Genomic DNA, 20,612 nt, shown 5'->3' with positions numbered 1-20,612 from the left:
AAGTGTCCCAACAAAGTCAATGCCCCTGATACGCCCACGAAAGTCACAATAAAGGAATGGCTAATCAGGACACATGTTTAACTCAAGATATATTAAGATACAACACTGTAATGACAGCTTATTGTTTAATAAAAATCAGGGGTCTCCAATGGTGTAATCTGGAAGCCAAACGTGCTAGGACACTGCTGGTGACGGATGCACTAAGGAAGGCACCGTGTGCAGAGCCTCGGTGAAACCGGGCCTAAATAATCCATAACGAAGTATAATTTCTGTTTTGATTCATATAAAAAATTACAAAATATTCCCTGCCCCAAATTCTTATGTTACGGAAAGGAACCGAAAGCCTAGAATGAGGTCATTTTACAAAGGTCTGAGACTGGAACCTACAGTACGGCTGCCTTTAGGACGCAAGCAGCCTCGGGCCGGCAGGCTCCAAGCCGAGGTGCTGGTGCTGGTCTGGGGGCAGCTCTCCCGGGACGCTCGCTGGGGCCCGGCCGGGTGGGAGTCGCCCCGAGCAGGGGAGCCGTAGCGCCACTCAGTAGCCTCCACCTCTCCGCTCTACTGTGGGCCGGCGGTACTGTTTCAGGTTAGGCTGGATGTCCTTCTGTGTGTCTGTCTGTTAAAGAAAGTGACAGACACTCAGCAGAGGCCGGGATGGGCGCGAGCGCGGCGCCAGGGGAACCGGTGGGACGCCCACCTTCTGGTTCGGGCCAACACACTTCGGGGGTCTCAGCACCGGGACCTTCCGGGTCGCTCCGGGGGCAACCACTGACTGCAGCGCTGGGCTGTAGTACAAGGGCTGCTTGGTCACTCCCGATAGCTTGAGCTTGGGCAGTGCCATCACGTAGGCTGGTCCGTGTCTCCTGGGATGGTCCTCCTCTTGCTTTAGGGGCTGTTTCTAGAAATAAAGCAAAGGTCAGATGAACATACAATGCTTTCCACTTTGTGGGAATTACGAAAAGCAAAAGGGCTCTTTTGTACTACTTTTGCCTCATACAATTTCTTGATCGTGAGGTGTGACGGTGTGGTGACTGGACAACACGTACCGCGTCCCAGCCCCCTAGATGTGCGGCGGCCGCTCCCTGGGCCGGGGCCAGGGCAGACAGCGGGGGAGGCCGCGCTGACGCACGTGCAGCTCCAAGGGCCGAGGCCACGGTGACGCTTCCCGCTCGGATTCCCTGAGGTCGGCCAAAGCGGCCTGCAGCCAGCTTCTGTGTGGCCAGTGCGCTAAGAATGGATTTCACATCTTCTAATAGTTGGAGAAAATTTCACGGCACGTGATTATGAGACTCCAGTTTCAGGGTCCACAGTTTTATTGAAACCCATCCCCACCATTCGTTTTTTTTTTTTTTGCGGTCCGCGGGCCTCTCACTGCTGTGGCCTCTCCCGTTGCGGAGCACAGGCTCCGGACGCTCAGGCTCAGCGGCCATGGCTCACGGGCCCAGCCGCTCCGCGGCATGTGGGATCTTCCCAGACCAGGGCACGAACCTGTGTCCCCTGCATCGGCAGGCGGACTCTCAACCACTGCGCCACCAGGGAAGCCCCCCCACCATTCGTTTACGTATGGTCCGCGGCGCCACCGGCCAGAAGAGTGGGCAGTCGCGCCAGACGTTATGGCCGGCACAGCCTGAACCCTCACTCCGGGGCCCTGGCAGACAGCGTGCGCCTCGGCTCTGCCGGCGGGGGCGCCCGCGGCGGGTGCCAACAGCTGACCAAGAGGGAGAGGAGGCCCGGCAGGGAGGGCAGTTAGGGGCAAAGTGAGGGAGGCTCAGCGGGGGGGGCGGGGGGGCGCTTCGTCCCCGGTTGGCGGCCTGAGCAGCTGAAGGGGAGCCGCCTTCACCCGCCCTTGGAGGGAAGGCACGGGGACAGAGGCAGGTCTGGGGGGAGAGACAGGAGATCGGGTTCGAACAAGTCTGCCTTTTGGACATTCAGCTGGAGCCGTCAAGCAGGTGTCTGGACACGGGGGTCCGGATTTCTGGAAAGCAGCCTGGCTGCAGGTATACCTGCATCCTCGGCTCCCAGCGCAGAGTGACACTCAACAGATGCTGGGCTGAGTGAGAAACGATGGAAGGCCACGGTTACCACAGAGCTCGGTGCCAGCCCACAACTGTAAAGTTGGGGGAGCCGAGCAAAGGGGGCCCCGCGGCACACGAGAGAAAGGGGAAGCTATCGCGGGATGCAGCTCTGCTTTCTACACCAAGAAGCGCGCAAGGTCACCTCTGTGCCAGGCGCAGTGCTCCTCTGGGGCTGCTGCTCTCGCAGGGGCTCAGCGGCCGAGTAGGGACGGTCACCTGGGCCAGTGTTGGCTTCCTGTGCCCCGGCTAGGGTCCTCTGCGGGCACAACGTGCTTGGGCACCGGCCTGGCCCTGCGGCTGGGAGGATCCCAGCCCGCGACACTGGACCTTAGCCAGGGGCGCAGAGGTACCACCTGGCGTGGCGGCAGGTCGCTGACGGGCGCACTTTCCAGGCAGATGTGGCGCCTCCCCAGGTGGCATCTGCGTCAGAGAGACACGGGCCCCTGAGGGTGTCCAGTCCCAGCTCAGACGGCCTGATCGCTCAGTACCTGCTTGCTGCCCTCCTGTGCCGGCTGCCAGTTGTTACTGAGTAGTTCCGGTGCCACCGGCCGCTTGGGGCAGAGAGCGGAGGCCTTCCTCCTGGGCCTGGCTGGAGCCTGCTTCTCAGCTGCCCTACAGGACGGAAGGGGCAAGGGGCGCCTCTGCTGAGAACCTGGCCGCCACAGGGCTTGTCGGCCTCCTCTGTCCCCAGTGTGGGCTTGTGCCTGTCGCCCCTCCTCTCACCCGAGGAGCTTTTCTTTTCCTTTCCTGTCTCAGCCTGACAGCCTCTGGGCTCCGGAGCCATGGGCCCAGCCCTGCCCAGTGACTCGAGGTTCGGGTCAGACATCACCCCCACGTCACACACGCACGAGGGGACAGAGGGGTGGAGTCCGAAGCCCTCAGGGCAGGTACTTCCAATGGTAGGTGTCGCCCAACACACGCGCCCTGGAACCTCACAGCGAGCGAGCTCAGCCCGCTCCCCCCGCTGTGTGCCACGTGACCCTCCAGGGCTCAACACCACAGCCTTGGCATCAACCGCAAAGCGGCCACAGGCCCTCCCTCCACCCTGCCGTGATGCCACTAATCGCCTCCTTTCGGGGGAAGATACCAGAAAGGAGCAAGGTGCGGGTTCCCAGAGGGACCGGCACTGTTCCCGGGAAGCAGCCACCCATCTGCGTGGCCCACGGGAACCCAGCAGGCGCCTACCTCTGTTCCTGGAAGTAGGGGTGCTGCAGGGCCTGGTGGGCAGTGATTCTCTCATCGGGATCATAGGCCACCATTGCGTGCAGGAGGGAGAGGCATTGCGGGGACAAACTGGCTGTCAGTAGAGGTATTCCTGATCCCTTTTTAAAAGTAAAATCAAAACTCATAGCTCTCGACCTGTATTGAAAGCCCAATGATAATAAACGATCACGCCGTCATTTAGAGCACGTGGCCAGTCCAGCATCACGACCCTACAGGGACCTGCACTGAAGGTAACAGCTTACAATCTAAAAAGGGCAGGGGGCAGGGGGGCATAAAGCCCATAGAATACAAGATCCTCGTGGAAACCGTGGACTTTGGGTGAGAATGACGTGTCAGCACAGGTTTGATGATAGCAGACATGCCACCCCGGGGCCGGTGCTCGTGGCCGGGAGGCTGTGCACTGCGTGGGGCCGGGCGGTAGATGGGAAATCTTTGTACCTTCCGCTCAGTTCTTCTGTGAACCTAAAACCGCTCTAAAAAAATTAAGTCTGTTTTTTTAAAAAGGGTGGGAGGTCGTGAAATCTGTTACGCTGTAAGTGTAAGAAAACTTTTTCTTGAGAAGACTAATACCACATTCCCACCAGAAAAGAATGAAATAAAGTTTTAAAAAAGAAAAAGAAGGGCTTCCCTGGTGGCTCAGTGGTTGAGAGTCCGCCTGCCGATGCAGGGGACACGGGTTCGTGCCCCGGTCCGGGAAGATCCCACATGCCGCGGAGTGGCTGGGCCCATGAGCCATGGCCACTGAGCCTGCGCGTCCGGAGCCTGTGCTCCACGACGGGAGAGGCCACAACAGTGAGAGGCCCGCGTAGTGGAAAAAAAAAAGAAAAAGAAAAAGAAAAAAATCCAGCATGGCTGTCATCTCCTTACCTCCCTAGGGTTCTGGGAGCTGCTGGGTGCTGCCCACGCCCCCGAGTCCCCCTTGAGGGGTCAGGGTGGCCAAGCTGCCGGCTCTGCAGGGTGTGTGCGTGCAGCCTGTGCTGGGGAGCCTTTCCCACCCAAAGACCTCTGTGGCCTGAGTGAACATTCCCAGGACAAAACCCGCGTGCCGGGCTCGTGGGGCTGTGAAGAGGCCCCTGGGGGCGACAGAGGCAGGGCGGGTCCGCGGTGGTGGGGCGGCCTCTGGGCCGCACTTACCGTTTGAACTTGGTGATGGTCTTCCCAGTAGGTGTGCCAATGACGTCGTGGATCCTCGAGATCTGGTCCAACTCGTTGGCTCCGGGGAAGAGGGGCTGCAGGCTGGGCGGGCAGCCAGGGCTGTGGTCAGGGCGGCGGCCTCCCAGCAGAGGGACCTCCAGCCCCCCCGCCCATGCTTGGGCCTTCCTCCTCCTACTGTCCCTACGGGTCGGTGTCTTTCTAAGGGACAGGGCCACACTCCCGTAGAGGCACAGCAGGTGCCTCTGCCGGCTGAGAGATGAAAGCCCCCAGAGCCTCCTTACGGCCCGGGGAGTTTAATTGACAAAAATTCAGGCTGGGTCAGGTCGGGCTGTGTAGACAAATGAGGTCCAAGGAGCGTTTTGGTTTTGGAGCAGTCACGGATTTGGGAATTGTGGATAAAAGATTTTAGACCCATACACATTACAGGCCACAAAGAAGAGTTTAAAAACGTAGCTCTGGGCGTCCCTGGTGGCGCAGTGGTTGAGAGTCCGCCTGCCGATGCAGGGGACACGGGTTCGTGCGCCGGTCCGGGAAGATCCCACATGCCGCGGAGCGGCTGGGCCCGTGAGCCACGGCCGCTGAGCCTGCGTGTCCAGAGCTTGTGCTCCGCAACGGGAGAGGCCACAGTGGTGAGAGGCCCGTGTACCGCAAAAAAAAAACAAACAAAAAAAACGTAGCTCTGACGGTAAGATGACTTCTATTCAGGGAAAACGGCAGGAGCTCAGGCCGCAGGGGAGAATAGGAAACGCAGAGGAGCTGGACGCCTCTGAGGTGCGGCAGGCCGGGCACAGAGTGCAGTCAGCGAGGCTCAGCGTAGGCTGCCCAATGCCCTGAGTGGATGCCGCCAGCACCAGCGCCTCTGACATCCCTCCAAACTGACTCAGGGATTTTAGCACGGGAGAAAAGATCATTTGTTGGTACTTTAGTATCAGTGAAATCACCACTCTCCTTTCCAAAAATAACAGTCACTTATCAATACGAATGATCTAGAATCGGAAGGCGTGTCCCGAAGGGCCCAAACGTCTGTATTTATCAAGGGGTCAGTTGAGCAGGCGGGACTGGACGACCCGGGTCCTGCCTGCGCTGGGCTGTACCATCCTGACGTGCATCACCCCAAGGTTAAACCCACCCACCCGTCCTGCATGACCCACTACGAGCAGGTGCCGCCCCACCTCCTCCCGGGGCTTCTTCCACCCAGTGCCCCCGCCGCCGGTGGACGGAACAGGCCCTCCTCCCTTCCCGGGCCTCTGCCCTGGCCCTGCTGCGCCCAGCGGTAAAGCACAAAGGCTGGGGGAGGGGAGGACGGTTAGGGCTGGGGCTTCCTGGACTCCATCCAGCTCGCCCTCACTCCCGGGGCCAGAGCACCCCACCCGAGCGACTGCACTCTGAGGGTAGACCGGGGGGCACCGCTCGCACCCCGCCCCCATGGCAGGCCCCACAAGGTGGCAGTAAGCACGCCTCGACTCTGTTCCTTCATTTGTCTTCATCAATCCTGTCGCTGATGGGGCCAATTGGAGAGGCCCACCGACCCAGGGCCGGGGCGGGCCAGTGGGAAAGAAGTAACTGACAGTGTTCTTTCCTCCACACCCAGAAAGCAAGGACAAGCGCTTGACACCTTTCCTGTCGAGTTAAAAAACCACCATGACACCAGGACTGTAAACTCGGCACCGCAGAGGGAGGGACTGGCACGAAGCCACTGGACGGCCGAGCCCCGCGTGGACCGGCCTCAGGACCCTGACGCAGCCCCCCAGCCCAGCAGCAGCTGCAACTCGGGCACCACCTGGCCATCTCATAGAGCACGCAGCCCGCGCTCCACAGGTCCATCTTGTAGGTATAGAAGCCATCAGTGAGGAGACACTCTGGGGCCCGGTACCAGCGGGTGGAGATGTATTCCGTGTACGGCTGCTTAGAATAGATACTCCGGCAGGACCCAAAGTCCCCTAATTTCAGGACATCCTGCTGCAAGGGGGGAGAGAAGCAGGGACAAATAACATCTCATCAAGCAGCGACTGTAATACAAACCATTTCAAATATTTATGCACCAACGGGAAAATTCCTAGCACATAAACTAGCTTGTAGAACATAAAGTACTGGCTTTATAAGCACTGAAGTAGCCTGTAGCAGGTGAGGACGCGGTATTTCTCTTCAGCGGAACACATTTGCGAATATTCTGGCTATGTTTAACAGACATTTCAAAACGCCTACAGGTTGTGGAAATTTTTAAGTCGCAGCGTAAGTCTACAGATGAACTCTACACCCTGGTCACATGCCCTGTTATGCCTCAAACTCCCCACCGCGTCCAGTGCTTCTGGAAGCTTGGTTCCCATTCGGGGGAGGCTGGGGGCCTGGCCTACACCACGTGGGATCCTTGAAGGAAGTCAGACAGCCCAGGGAAACAGGTTTCAAGGTGTTTCTTCCATCTTCTCTACCTCTCACATTCAAGTAATAAAATTCATGCCGTCGATAAATTTGAAGCCTCTGGCACCTACAGCCAGAGCAAACGTTAAGCAGCAGTTCTCTTAGCCAGATTACCAAGAAACCTACCCTAACAGCCTTTTACCTCTGTTCCCATTCCCCAATACGTTCAACAAAAATTACAAGGCATATTAAAAGGCAAGAAAAAACAGTCTGAAGAGACAAAGCATGCATCAAAACCAGACTCAGATACGGCGCAGGTTTTAGAATTTTAGAATTCCCAGACAGGAAATTTATAATAACTATGGTTAATTTGTTAAGGGCTCTAATGGAAAAAGAAGACAGCGTGAAAGTTCAGATGGGAAACGTAAGCAGAGAGATGGAAACCCTAAGAAAACATCAAAAGGAAACACTAGAAATAAAAAACACTGTAACAGGGACTTGCCTGGTGGCACAGCGGTTAAGAATCCACCTGCCAATGCAGGGGACATGGGTTCAAGCCCTGATCCAGGAAGATCCCACATGCCGTGGAGCAACTAAGCCCGTGAGCCACAACTGCTGAGCCCACGTGCCTAGAGCCCGTGCTCTGCAACAAGAGAAGCCACCGCAATGAGAAGCCCGCGCACCACAACGAAGAGTAGACCCCACTCGCCGCAGCTAGAGGAAGCCCGTGTACAGCAACAAAGACCCAACACAGCCAAAAATAAGTAAATTAATTTATTTAAAAAAAAAGAAGACACCACAATGAGAAGCCCGCGCACCACAACGAAGCGTAGCCCCCGCTCGCCACAATTGGAAAAAGCTGGCATGCAGCAACAAAGACCCAACGCAGCAAAAAATTTAAAAAATTAAAAACAAACAAACAAAAAACACTGTAACAAAAATTTTAAAAGACTTTGATAGACTCAACACAGCCAAGGAAAGAATCAGTGAGCTTGAAGATATGCCAATAGAAACTTCCCAAACCGAAATGCCAAGCAATAGAGGAACGTCAAAAACAAAACCAAACATCCAAGAACTGTGGGACAATTTCAAAAGGCGTGGCACACACACGACAATGTGGTTGAACCTCAACATAACGATGCTGAGTGAAACAGACCAAGGAAGGGTATATGCTATGTAATTCCACTTCTAGAACGTTCTAGCTCGTCTTTGCCTGGGGACAAGGGACAGGGGGCAAGGATGAGGGCTTTCAGGGGTTTTGGGTTTGTTTGTGAAGTTGACTGGGATGATGGATTCGTGGGTGTACGCATATGCCCAAACGGAGCAAATTGTACACAGGCATAGTTGAAGGGCTTTCAAGTGAGACGTATCAGAGCTCAAATCCTGCCTCTCCCACTTTTATCTTTAGAGTGTTTAGCATGATGATTTGAGCGGAGTTTATTTTGTATATAGTATAAGGAGGGCGCCTTCTTCCAGATGCACAGTTATGCTGATGGCATTTACTAAATTAACCATTTGTTCCCAAACTGGAAGGAAAGAACCAAACATGTTATAACAAACATGGTATCCACTGGGATTGAAAACATATCCAGGGAAAAGTTTTTTTATTCTACCTTTCTTCTGATATCAATTTTTCATATAAAAGTTCTTACCTTTATTAATATATTTTCTGGTTTTACATCTCTGTGAAATATTCCATTTCTGCATTCAATATAAAAGGAAGGATAGAATTAATTGTGCCTCGTTCATTCCAATTCTTTTATACTACATTCTTAATGAACGGTAATACATTTTATTAACTTGAAAGCTGCCAGGTCTCCAAGTGCCTACCTGTGCATGTGATCAAGGGATTTACACAACTGGTACATATAGTGCATAATTTTTTTTTCCGATAATGGGTGTCTTCTCCCTGTGCAGTCAAGGAAATAGCCAGATATGGTTACCAATGATCCGTATCCGCTTTTTCGAAACGAAAGATGGAATCCATTTTTATTTAGCAATGTGTGAAAATCTAACTTCCTCAGTGAAAATAACCCGGAGTAGTTCTAGGAAGTATGGAGTCTACCTACAAAATATGCCATTTAGAATCCTACATGCTGGCATGATTTCATTTAAAATCACAGAGCGCCAGGCCTTCTGACTGCAGTCAGGACAGTGCTGAGCGGATCACCGCAAGGGCAGCTCGGTATGGAGGTCCTAACACAGCCTCGGGTGGGCCTCCCGGGCACCCTCCTTCACGCTGATTATGAGCTCAAATCCAGGGTTTTCCTCGGCTTCCTGGCTACGTGGAGATCTCCGTCTTTAAGGGGATGGATTACGTTTTCTTAACCCAAGAAGACCAATGGCTGCTCTCACTTGCACAGCCGCACGTTCCTCTCTCACAGAAGGAAGCGGTCACTGGGCGCCGGCTGACAGCGCCCTGCAGCAGCCTGTAATCTACACCTTCTCCCCTCCTGCAGCTTTCAGGATGCTCCAAAGCTCTTAATACCACACTCCAGCGTCAGAGCTGCCCTTGCTCTCGAAGGCGTCACATTTTACTTGATTTTAACATCAGAGGTATGTGTTTCTGAGCCATTAGGTTTTCAATCTGCAAAATACCCACTCTCACCTAACAACTCAGAAAACCACTTTCCCCTCCCTCCGTGAGCACATACCCCTCTAGACATCTTTCATCCTAAGCTTGCAATTTCTGTCGGAAAATTAATGTATTCTTTTTCTCGCATAACAAGACTGTTTATGTTAATAATAGAAAGTAATTTAAATTACAAAGCGTCTAAGTGCAATGAACTTTTTCCATGACATACTATAATCCTTTTATTCTGTTTCACGTAATTTATCATCAGTTTTCCAGAATTTAAATTGAAAGAATTAAAACTAAGACTTTGTCAGCTTCCCCCCACTTGAGGAATTTTATCAAATTATTATCTACATAAAGGTGAAAAGAAAGTAAAATTTCTACTCTCTGTCACATGCGAGGCTGGACGAACCTTCGTGAGGCTCGGCCCTCTTCGGGCAGGGGGTCTCGCTGCCCACTGACTAGCCCGGCTCTCCAGACACCCCTTGGCAGACTCCCTCCCAGCACAGGGCTCTCAGGACCCAGGAGCCCCCGAGTCCCCGGGGCTTGTGAAGATACAGAATGCCCCATCATCAGCCCCGGCACTCCTGGTTCAGTAGGTCTGCGGCGGGGCCCCAGAAGCTGCCTTTCCAGCAAGTTCTCAGAATGGGCCGCCAGGCCTGGTCCCTCCCCTTAGGAACTGCACCCCATCACATCCTGCTTGTTTATAGAAGGCTCCAGCCACATTCACTCAGGGACATTTCTGCGCGCCCCCAAAGCTCTCCTGCTGCATCCTGTACTCACGCTGCTCTGTTCCTAGAAGCACCCTTCCCAGCCATGTCCACACGTCCACATCTTATAGCGTACAACTGCCGTTACAGTCATCTGAACTTGAACTCAGAAAAGGTGGACTCTTTTAGGAAAGGTCTAATCCATCCAACCTTCATAAGCACCTAGGGAGCTTTGAAAAAGTAGATTCCAAGGCCCAAACCTAGACCCAGTGAATCACAAATCCAGGCAGGTGGGCCAGGAATCTGCATTTTTGGCTGCCTTCAGTCCCCAGTGGCGGAGGACTCTTGGGATGCCTGCCCTTCCTTTCCTCCTGGGCCTCCCCTGCTCCCCCCATTCACAGCCGTGGGACAAGGCCACGACTCCCTCCCCTGTCCTCCGTGAGAGCGCCTGCCTGCACACGGGGGCTCCAGGTGGACAGAGGGGCCCTCATGAGCCATGTGGGCCACTGGTCTGAACCATCGGAGTCCACACCCTTGACAAGGAGGGGACTGACCGCGGACTTTCACACTATTTTCCCAAAACAAGATCCTAACTTGCCAGGTTCCCACCAGATGCTTGCTCACAAACATCTTGAAACAAACACGCATAGTGCAATTAATAAACCACTCTGAAGCTCCTGGTATGACCCTTTACTGAATGCCAGCTGACTGCAAACAGTATTTCTCTCTTTTGGCTCTCCCGACCAAATTAATTCTCCCAAGTTAATTTTTACCCAATATTCTCATTAAGAAGGTACTAAAAAATGTCATATACAATACCAGCAATGTAAAAAGTCTGAAGTGAACACAGTGATCAACTATGGCATTGGCTGTCAGTACTAACAGAAGGAAGAGGGCCTCCAGCGTAGCCAGCACTGCAATAGAATATCCAGCACACTGCCTTCTCCCAAGAGACCCCGTACCCAGGCCTGCGCCTGGCTTTCCTGGTCAGGCTTGGGGGTGCATTCTGGGTCCACCATGGCACAGCCAAATGCCCACAGTCTACACTTGGGCCCAGAGGCTATGCCCTGCGGCACTGTGTGAGCACGTGTTTGCCATCGGTGTTTTCCAAAGGAGAGCCTTGCCTGCTGGCACATTGTTCTGAGAGAAGTTACAGGGTAGCAGGTGGGGTGTCAGGCGCAGCATGGAGCTGGAGCCGTCACCAGCACCCCTCTCTCAACAAGACAAAATTCCAGGAGGGGTCCTCCCAGTTCTGCTCTTTGAAGCTGGCTCGTCTCAGGCAAGTGCTCTAAGTTCTTGGAAGTTCAATTGCCTCACCTCTATAATGGAGTTGAGCTCACAGAAATGGGAAGAGCAAATGCAGGAACACAGAGCAAGCACACTATAAACTGTAAAGTCATAACGATGATGATGGTAATGACAGCAGCTGACCTTGACTGAAGGCTACACAAGCCAGCACTGTGCCAAACACCTCACATATTATTACTCCTCACAACAACCCTAAGAGTCAGACACTATGATTATCCCCATTTGATAGACAAGGACTAAGGCTCAAAGAGCCTAACCAGGACCGACCATCATGAAGTGCACACGGCACTGCGCATGCTCTACCCAGTGTGTTGACGTGGGACATCCAAGCTGCGTCAACACAGCCAAACTGGAGCGGCCCTTCCCAGAAGCACCTGCATTAAAAGTAACAGGATGGGCTTCCCTGGTAGCGCAGCGGTTAAGAATCCTCCTGCCAAGGCAGGGGACACGGGTTCGAGCCCTGGTCTGGGAAGATCCCACATGCCGCGGAGCAACTAAGCCCATGAGCCACAACTACTGAGCCTGCGCGTTGCAACTACTGAAGCCCGCACGCCTAGAGCTCATGCTCCGCAACAAGAGAAGCCACCGCAGTGAGAAGCCCGCGCACCGCAGCGAAGAGCAGCCCCCGCTCGCCTCAATTAGAGAAAGCCCGTGCGCAGCAATGGAGACCCAGCGCAGCCAAAAATAAATAAATAAAATAAATTTATTTTTTTAAAAAAAAGAGAGAAAGGAAATGAATGAGCACTCTGCAATACAGGGGACTTCATAAGAATGTGAACAGAAGGAAGTTCCCTCTCAGAGGGATTATCTGAGCAGGGAGCCCTGCCTCATTCTGAAGCATAGAGTAGAATGTCGAGCAGCAGAGCCGGGAAAGATGCTAGAAGGGGACAGGCTTGAGGAAGGGCTGAGCCGCCGCCGCCCTCTGCGCCCTCCTCACCACGTCACCCAGCCGGCCTGAACGCCTCGTGGCTTTGCTCGTTTGCAGCTGAGTTCTGAGCAGACAAGACTGCCAGAAAAACACCTCCCATGAGTACTGTACGTGTACAGCCCAGTACCGTATATTTAGATGAAACTACTGCACAAATGATTTTGAGAACTGAAACAAATATATGGGAACTACAAGCTCTAAAAGACCTTAGATTAGCTTTGAAATTATTCTACGTACCTCGTATTAGTTCATAAATATTCATGTCCATAAGTTCACATATTAGTGCAAGAGAACCAGATTTTCTGTCACTGAAGAAAAAAGCAGGTTTTTAAAATGTTTTCTTTTTCTTGTCTTCATCAGAAAAAATAACCAAATATTTAATTCATTTGTAAACACTTCTGATAAACACAAAGCACTCCTATATCAGACAAAGATTAAAGTGTAATGATTGAAACAGCAGAAGTTTTGATTTTTAATCAATGTTTCAGGCAAAAATAATTTAAATAATAGTAAAACTCTACTTCAGGCAAAAATTCTAAAAGCCCCCCTCCCCACAATTTTTAAAGAGAAGTGTCTTGAAAATCGAAAAGTTAACTATCAGCAGAAAGAAGAAATGAGGTTTGAGGAGTTGTAGAAGCAAAACAAAGAAAGCAGGATTTGATTCATGCTCTGTGGCTGCAAATGTAGTTTTAATTTACCTAAATTACTTCCATGTGATTGGGATACGTCCCAGTGCAGGGAGCAAAACCAAAAATCCAGCCGAGGCAAAAAGGAGGAAGATGAGTCACATCACACCCCTGCAGTGTCACCCCTGGACCCTGCTCCAGGCGCCTCTGGTGGGGCTGGAAGGGGTCCCCACTGTCACTCAGGACTGTCAGGAGGCCCACGTGCAACCGTGCACAGAAGTGCTTTGCAAAGTGCACACAAAGCACCCACAGCACAGGCAGTGCTGTGACCGTCACACGCAGACTGCAGTCTCTGGATCTGGCCCCAACTAATGGCTCAGAGCACGTGGGCCAGGACGCCACACAGCCATGACAAGACATTGCATTTTGAGTTTAGAACTGTTCAGCCTCCTGAACAGTTAAAATCTCCTGCACTTTAAGGGTCAGAGGCTGCGGTTTCTCGGCTGGCTGTACAGGCCAGGCTTCCTGCTGAGGGGTGCCTTCTCAGAGCTCCAGGCCAGGACCCCAGCCCCAGCCCCTGGCAGACAAGCCCCTCCAGACAAGCTGTGCTCTGCCTTCTTGATCAACAGGTAAACCTTACGGAAGCTACTCTATAATTAGAAGAGAAATTAAAAGTCCCCTGAAATTATGTCAATTGTAGTAAGAAAGGCTGCATGAGACCACACAGAGATGGCAAGTGGCAGCAGTAAAGTGCAGCTCCTGAAAGGGGACAACAGGGCCTTTCCCAGTAGGTCACAACTCACACTCGGATGCCCAGGGCCACCACCGTCTACACAGAAGCCCAACTGCTACAGGAGAGGAACCATTTGAATGTTGTTTGCTTTTATGAGGCGGAGTCACTGAAATGAAGGCCTTTCCACGTTAGGACTCAGATACAGACACTGGTCCAAATAAGTAAGTGACTTAAGATAAAATAAAAATTATTATTCTCTGAGCTACAAAGCAAATATTTAAAATGCCTACCATGGTTTTCTTTCTTAAAAAGAGATTTAATAATTATCATCAATTTTAGATAATGTTTAAAGCCCCATATATACTTACAAAACCACTTCGTGCAAGGTAAGAATGTTTGGGTGTGGATTCAGGTGCCTCAGTGCTTGTATCTCTCGTAGATTGTTCACTTGCTCAATACTATGGTGTAGGTAAAAATAAAAAACTAATTTATAATTCAGGTCAACTTCAGGTCAACTTCAAGCCCCCCTGGTGAATTATTTTAAACATTTAAGAAAGAAACACTCAGGCTTCCCTGGTGGCGCAGTGGTTAGGAATCCACCTGCCAATGCAAGGGACACGGGTTCGAGCCCTGGTCCGGGAAGATCCCACATGCCATGGAGCAACTAAGCCCGTGAGCCACAACTACTGAAGCCACGCGCCTAGAGCCCGTGCTCCACAATGAGAGAAGCCACCACAATGAGAAGCCCATGCACCACAATGAAGAGTAGCCCCTGCTCGCCGCAACTACAGAAAGCCCGTGTGCAGCAACAAAGACCCAACACAGCCAAAAATAAAGAAAATTAATTTTAAAAAATGAAAACATATAACCACAAGAAGTCTAGTGTAAAGTTATACAGCAGATTTATTCAGAGCAGTCCAAAACCAGAAACCCAAAAGCTCCTCAACAGGAGACCAGATAAACAAGTTGTTTTGTAGTCATAGATTGGAATGAATACTACTCAGCAGTAAAAAGGTATGAACTACTGGTACGACAGCATGGATGAATCTCAAGGACTTTATGCTGTGCTGAAGGAGCTGGACACAAGAGCACAGACTGTGAGATTCCATTTAATATGAATTTCTAGGGACTTCTCTGGTGGTACAGTGGGTAAGACCCCGCGCTCCCAGTGCAAGTGGCCTGGGTTCGATCCTGGTCAGAGAACTAGATCCCACATGCATGCCGCAACTAAGAGTCTGCATGCTGCAATGAAGATCCCGTGTGCCGCAACAAAGATCCGGTGCAGCCAAAATAAAAAAAATAAATATATATTTTTAAAATGTAGACATTTGAATTTCTAGAAGAGGATACAGGGAAACAAAACAAAACCCAGAACAGTGGCTACCTGCGATGGGGATGGAGAACTGAGTAAAAAGGAATATGAAGGAATTTTTGAGGGTGACAGAAATGTTCTATGTCTTGATTACATGGAGATATCTACTTGGCAAAATTATACAGTTAAAAAACTTGCATCTCCAGGCTTTCCCGGTGGTACAGTGGTTGAAAGTCCGCCTGCCGATGCAGGGGACACGGGTTCGTGCCCCGGTCCGGGAGGATCCCACATGCTGTGGAGTGGCTGGGCCCGTGAGCCATGGCTGCTGAGCCTGCGCGTCCGGAGCCTGTGCTCCGCAACGGGAGAGGCCACAGCAGTGAGAGGCCCGCTTAACGCAAAAAAAAAAAAAAAAAAAAAAAAAAATGTGCATCTCAACATATGCAAATTTTGCCTTTAAAAAAAAAAAAAAATTTGGGACTTCCCTGGTGGTCCAGTGGCTAAGACTCTGCACTCCCAATGCAGGGGGCCTGGGGTTTGATTCCTCGGCAGGGAGCTAGATCCCACATGCCACAACTAAAAAATCCTGCACACTGCAACGAAGATCCTGCGTGCCGCCAACTAAGACCCGGTGCAGCCAAATACATAAATAAATATTTTAAAAAAAGAATTGTATAATAATAACCAAGTGGGGAAGGAGACTGGGTGGAGGTATAGATTAAATAAAAATCACAGGGGCTTCCCTGGTGGCGCAGTGGTTAAGAATCCACCTGCCAATGCAGGGGACACGGGTTCAATCCCTGGTCCAGGAAGATCCCACATGCCACAGAGCAACTAAGCCCGTGAGCCACAACTACTGAGCCTGCGCTCTAGAGCCCGCAAGCCACAGCTAGTGGAGCCCACATGCCACAACTACTGAAGCCCATGCGCCTAGAGCCAGTGCTGTGCAACAAGAGAAGCCACCGCAATGAGAAGCCCGCCCACTGCAACGATGAGTAGCCCCCACTCACTGCAACTAGACAAAGCCTGCACATAGCAATGAAGACCCAACGCAGCCAAAATATAAAGAAAGAAAAAGAGAAATTTATTAAAAAAAACAAACAAACAAGAAAAACAACTTGGTCATGTTGCAGACCTTACACAAGTAACTAACTTCATTATCTCCAAACTAAGACTTTGAGCCACTGAGGAAAACGGTCCTCAGGAGCTGAAAGCACGCCTCCTGACACAGTACTAATGCACTGGTTTATTATACCTTACCCGGACTTCATATGAGCAAAGATTACTGCAAAAGCCATCAATTTCTGGGAGGAGGTGGGGTCAGAGGCTCCAAAACCAAGCTCCTCCGGCCTGTGTGACTCAGCGTGCTTTTCCCGTTACTGACTCTTGTTTCTCACATCACCCACACAGCGGCACGAGGTGACTGAGGGTTCAGTTAGGCAACGATAAGCAGAGCAGAAATGGATTTTTAAAGGAACCTAAAATTATTCTTCAAGTGAATAAGATTAAACTGTTTTATAATGATGATAGATACTCTGGAACTCTAAAAGCTAGAGATATTATTTTCACAGTTGAAAAACAAAAATAAAACCAAAGAACAGCATAAAACTTGTGGATCAAGGATCAGTGACACTGGACCATCCAATAAATTATTAGCAATAATATTCCTAGAAATGACACCAAAAGCAGTTGTCTTTCTTCTAGAAACTATAGTCATTTCTTCCTGTAAATCAGAAATAACAGAAATACCCTTTTCAACATTAGAAGCTATGTGCAATATGACTCATTCCGGACCCTCTGGTCATTTTCTGTTTGTTTTTTTTATATAAGTTTATTTATTTATTTTTGGCTGCGTTGGGTCTTCGTTGCTGGGTGCGGGCTTTCTCTAGTTGCGGCGAGTGGGGCTATTCTTTGTTGTGGTGCGCGGGCTTGTCATTGTAGTGGCTTCTCTTGTTGCGGAGCACGGGCTCTAGGCACGCGGGCTCAGTAGTTGTGGTTCACGGGCTCAAGAGCGCAGGCTCAGTAGTTGTGGCGCACGGGCTTAGTTGCTCCGCGGCATGTGGGATCTTCCCAGACCAGGGCTCGAACCCGTGTCCCCTGAATTAGCAGGGCTCAAACCCATGTCCCCTGAATTAGCAGATTCTTAACCACTGTGCCACCAGGGAAGTCCTGTTTTGATTTGTTTTTTACTTTTAATTTTGAAATTATTTTAGACTAACAGAAGAGTTGCAACAATAGTAAAGGAAGTCCCCTTCACCTAGCTTCCCCTAATGTTAACATCTTACATAACATTTATCAAAACTAAAAATTAACATTGGTACAAATCTATTAACTACACTAGACACTTTATTTGGATTTCCCCGGTTCTTCCATTAATGTCTTTTTCTCTTCCAGGATCCAGGAGACCACACTGCAATTAAGATGTCATGTCCCCTCAGTCACCTCCACTCTGCGACAGCTCCACAGTCTGTCTTTGCTTTTCGTTATCTTCACAGTTTTGAGGAGTACTGGGCAGGTATTTTGTAGAATGCCCCTCAGTTTGGTCTCTTCTGATGTATTCTCATAATTCAGCCGAGATTATGGATCCGTGGGAAAGAACACCACGGAGGCGACATGCTCTTCCCGTGCTGCTTTATCAGAAGGTACATGATATCAATATGTCTTATTACTGATGATATTAATCTTAATCATTTAGTTAAGCTGGTATCTACCAGGTCTCTCATTGTAAAGCTACTATCTTTCCCTTTCTATTTTCTATTCTTTATCAGCAAGTTAGCAAGTCCAGCCCACAGTCAAATGGAAGGAAATTAAGCCCCACCTCCTGGAAGAAGGAATATCAAACAATTTGTGGATATAAGTTAAAACCACCACAGTGATTAATAAATATTTGGGAGGAGATCACTCGAGGCTGTGCAGAAATTCCGTTCTATTTATTTATTTAAACTTTTTTGGCCATACCACAGGGCATGCAGGATCTCAGCTCCCTGACCAGGGATCGAACCCGTGGCCCCTGCAGTGGAAGATCGGAGTCTTAACCACCGGACCACCAGGGAAGTCCCAGAAATCCTGTTCTCTTTAAAGTTTCACCTTACTAATTTTAGCATTCATCAGTTTATCTTGCCTGCAGAAATTATTACTATGTATTCTAATGATGATTTTCCATTTCCCTCATTCCTCTGTATTTATGAATTAGAATTCTTCTGTAAGGAAGAATTTTCCCCTCATCCCAATTTGTTTATTCATTCGGCCATTTATTTACATCAGTATGCACTCATGGTTATTTGAATGAAGAGGGAGAGAGAGAGGTGCACACATGGGTTAGTATACATACACACTAGCTCTGTCTGCTCAGAGGACCCAGACGTGCTGACATTGCAGGAGCAATGAGCATACCTGGTGCCAAGGTCTGGTTTTCTGAATACCTTTCTCTGATAAAAGGGACCAAAACTCCTTTGAGAAATGGAGGATTCTAGGGGCAGGGAAAATACAAGATGAGCTTAGAGAATCTTGTAGTACCAAAAAGTAAAAAAGTGTTAAAAAAAAAAGAAAGAAAATGCTGGGTGATGTCAAAGGAACATAGGAGCCAACGTGAAAGTGCTCCCCACGGCCAGAGCGGAACAATTCTCAAATAATGATGGCACTGGATTATAATCGCCTACAGTTTTGGACATGTGTATCAAGAGCAAGTGAGAACTCACAAGAGGAAACCCAAGATCCAGTTCCCCGTGGGTTTAGATTACACAGGCTAGCAGACACCTATCAGAACCAAGCTGGAGACTCTGTCCCTGATTCTGGACATCAAAGGGCCACAGGCCACCACCAGCTCAAAGTGCATTTCCTTTTAAGTAAAGGAAATACGTGACAATGGTTGACAATAACTCCCCCCCCAACACACACACACACAAACTTTGAAAAAAAAAAGTAAAGTATCACTGATACTTATCAGTGATTCTGTCTGCTCTGTGGATATGGGATCATCAGAACACTGTGCATCGAATTCTCTACCACGAGTAGTTTAAAGGTAAAGACGGAGTGTGGGTGGGGGGAGGCGGGAGATAAAGAAATACAAAGAATTCAGAATACACAGAGGAAGCCACGATAGAAGAGAGGAAAAGCAGAAGCCCCAGTGACTTCAGAGTCTTGGCAGTGGTAGGTAAACACCATATGCTTTGGCCTGGCTCTGCCCACCTAGTGACCTAGAGTGACAACTCTCTAGTAACTTCACATCACTAACCACCTTTCCTCACGTGATTACGCCTACCGTCTGGGGATGTCACGAGGTTGACATTACTGTTCTCCATACTCCCTGACACGGTTAACTGGCCTATACTCCTTCTTGATCTGAAAAACTATCTTTCATACTAAGAGTTTGAAATCAAGGTCTATACCCCAAAACACTTCGGAAGGCTCTACATCAATGTAGGGCAATTACTGTGTTTTTTAAAAACTTTGCTTTAGATATTTAGAGGCTTCAATTCCTTTGAGATTAAAAAAAAAAAACCATGAAACCAGAGTTTCAAACCTTTTTTTTTTTTCCCCATTTTTTTTTTTTTTTTTTGCGGTACACGGGCCTCTCACTGCTGTGGCCTCTTCCGTTGCGGAGCCCAGGCTCTGGACACGCAGGCTCAGCGGCCATGGCTCACGGGCCCAGCCGCTCCGCGGCATGTGGGATCTTCCCGGACCGGGGAACGAACCCGTGTCACCTGCCTCGGCAGGCGGACTCTCAACCACTGCGCCACCAGGGAAGCCCCAAACCTTTTTATTGAAAAGTTTAACAGTTGCAGTGAAGCCATTGTTTACTTCATTATTCTGACAGAGTTTCCTAAACACATCCGGTCTTGGACTCCTTAGTGTAACACATGTGAAGCTGTAAGCTCAAGCACGTTAGGAGGCTGCTCTGTGGGAGAAGCCCCAGCAGTCTCCAAGGGGCTGATCTAGAACCGGAGAGTTGCCCTCTCCACAAACTGCAACTGGTCACTCCCAGGGAATACATTTCTCTAACCCTATCTGAAACTTATTTTTCAATATATTCAATAGTAACTGATTTACAACTAATTAAATCACAGGGACCTCTAATATCTTTCTTTTTAACTTTTTTTTTTTTTTTGACCACATGGCATGTGGGATCCTAGTTCCCCGACCAGGGATCGAACCCGCGCCCCCTGCATTGCAAGGGCAGAGTCCTAACCACTGGGCTACCAGGGAAGTCCCCGGACCTCCCATGTCTGAAATTTAAGGTTTCAATTATAAAAATCCAACATATACACAACTCTTAGGAACATATAAACTGTTTAAAGTGAGGCATACTTCTACCACTTAAATTCTTTGTGAACATCAATCACTGATATTGCAGTAAACTTGGACATGAACAAACTCCAGTACGATAATATGAAATAATATGAAATCCTCACTGCCCAAAGAACTTTGATATGACATGTTATCACATGAATACAATTTCACCATTAAGTTGCTCTCATCGATTTAAACCTGTGTCTGCAGATGTAGAGAACAAACGTATGGACGCCAAGGGGGGAAAGTGGCAGGGGTGGTGGTGGTGGTGGGATGAACTGGGAGATTGGGATTGATACGTATAAAATGGATAACTAATAAG

At 49.9% G+C, this 20,612-nt stretch overlaps 1 protein-coding gene across 1 annotated transcript; it reads right to left on the bottom strand.

The window, feature by feature from the left end:
• Positions 1–484: 484 nt before the first annotated feature.
• Positions 485–12,616, bottom strand: MOK (MOK protein kinase). Its single transcript, XM_082648715.1, has 9 exons — positions 12,571–12,616; positions 8,643–8,721; positions 8,465–8,513; positions 6,235–6,413; positions 4,434–4,535; positions 3,261–3,434; positions 2,564–2,687; positions 698–898; positions 485–616 (listed from the first exon to the last, which is right to left on the bottom strand). Exons 1-9 carry the CDS (start codon positions 12,599–12,601, stop codon positions 536–538), a joined length of 1,020 nt encoding a protein of 339 aa, XP_082504841.1. The 5' UTR covers positions 12,602–12,616; the 3' UTR covers positions 485–535.
• Positions 12,617–20,612: the final 7,996 nt, after the last annotated feature.

The sequence above is a fragment of the Grampus griseus genome (genome assembly GCF_964374135.1).
Source record: "Grampus griseus genome assembly, chromosome: 2".
Classification (NCBI taxonomy): Eukaryota; Metazoa; Chordata; class Mammalia; order Artiodactyla; family Delphinidae; genus Grampus; species Grampus griseus.
This window is presented reverse-complemented; position numbering and strand designations above follow the sequence as displayed.

Excerpts from the sequence above, each read along its gene's own strand:
- MOK (XM_082648715.1), bottom strand. The coding sequence starts at position 12,601 with ATGGACATGAATATTTATGAACTAATACGAG. Across the intron at positions 6,414-8,464 it reads CAGAAAATATATTAATAAAG|CAGGATGTCCTGAAATTAGG; the intron begins GTAAGAACTTTT and ends CCCCCCTTGCAG. Across the intron at positions 899-2,563 it reads CACAGGAGGGCAGCAAGCAG|AAACAGCCCCTAAAGCAAGA; the intron begins GTACTGAGCGAT and ends CTTTATTTCTAG.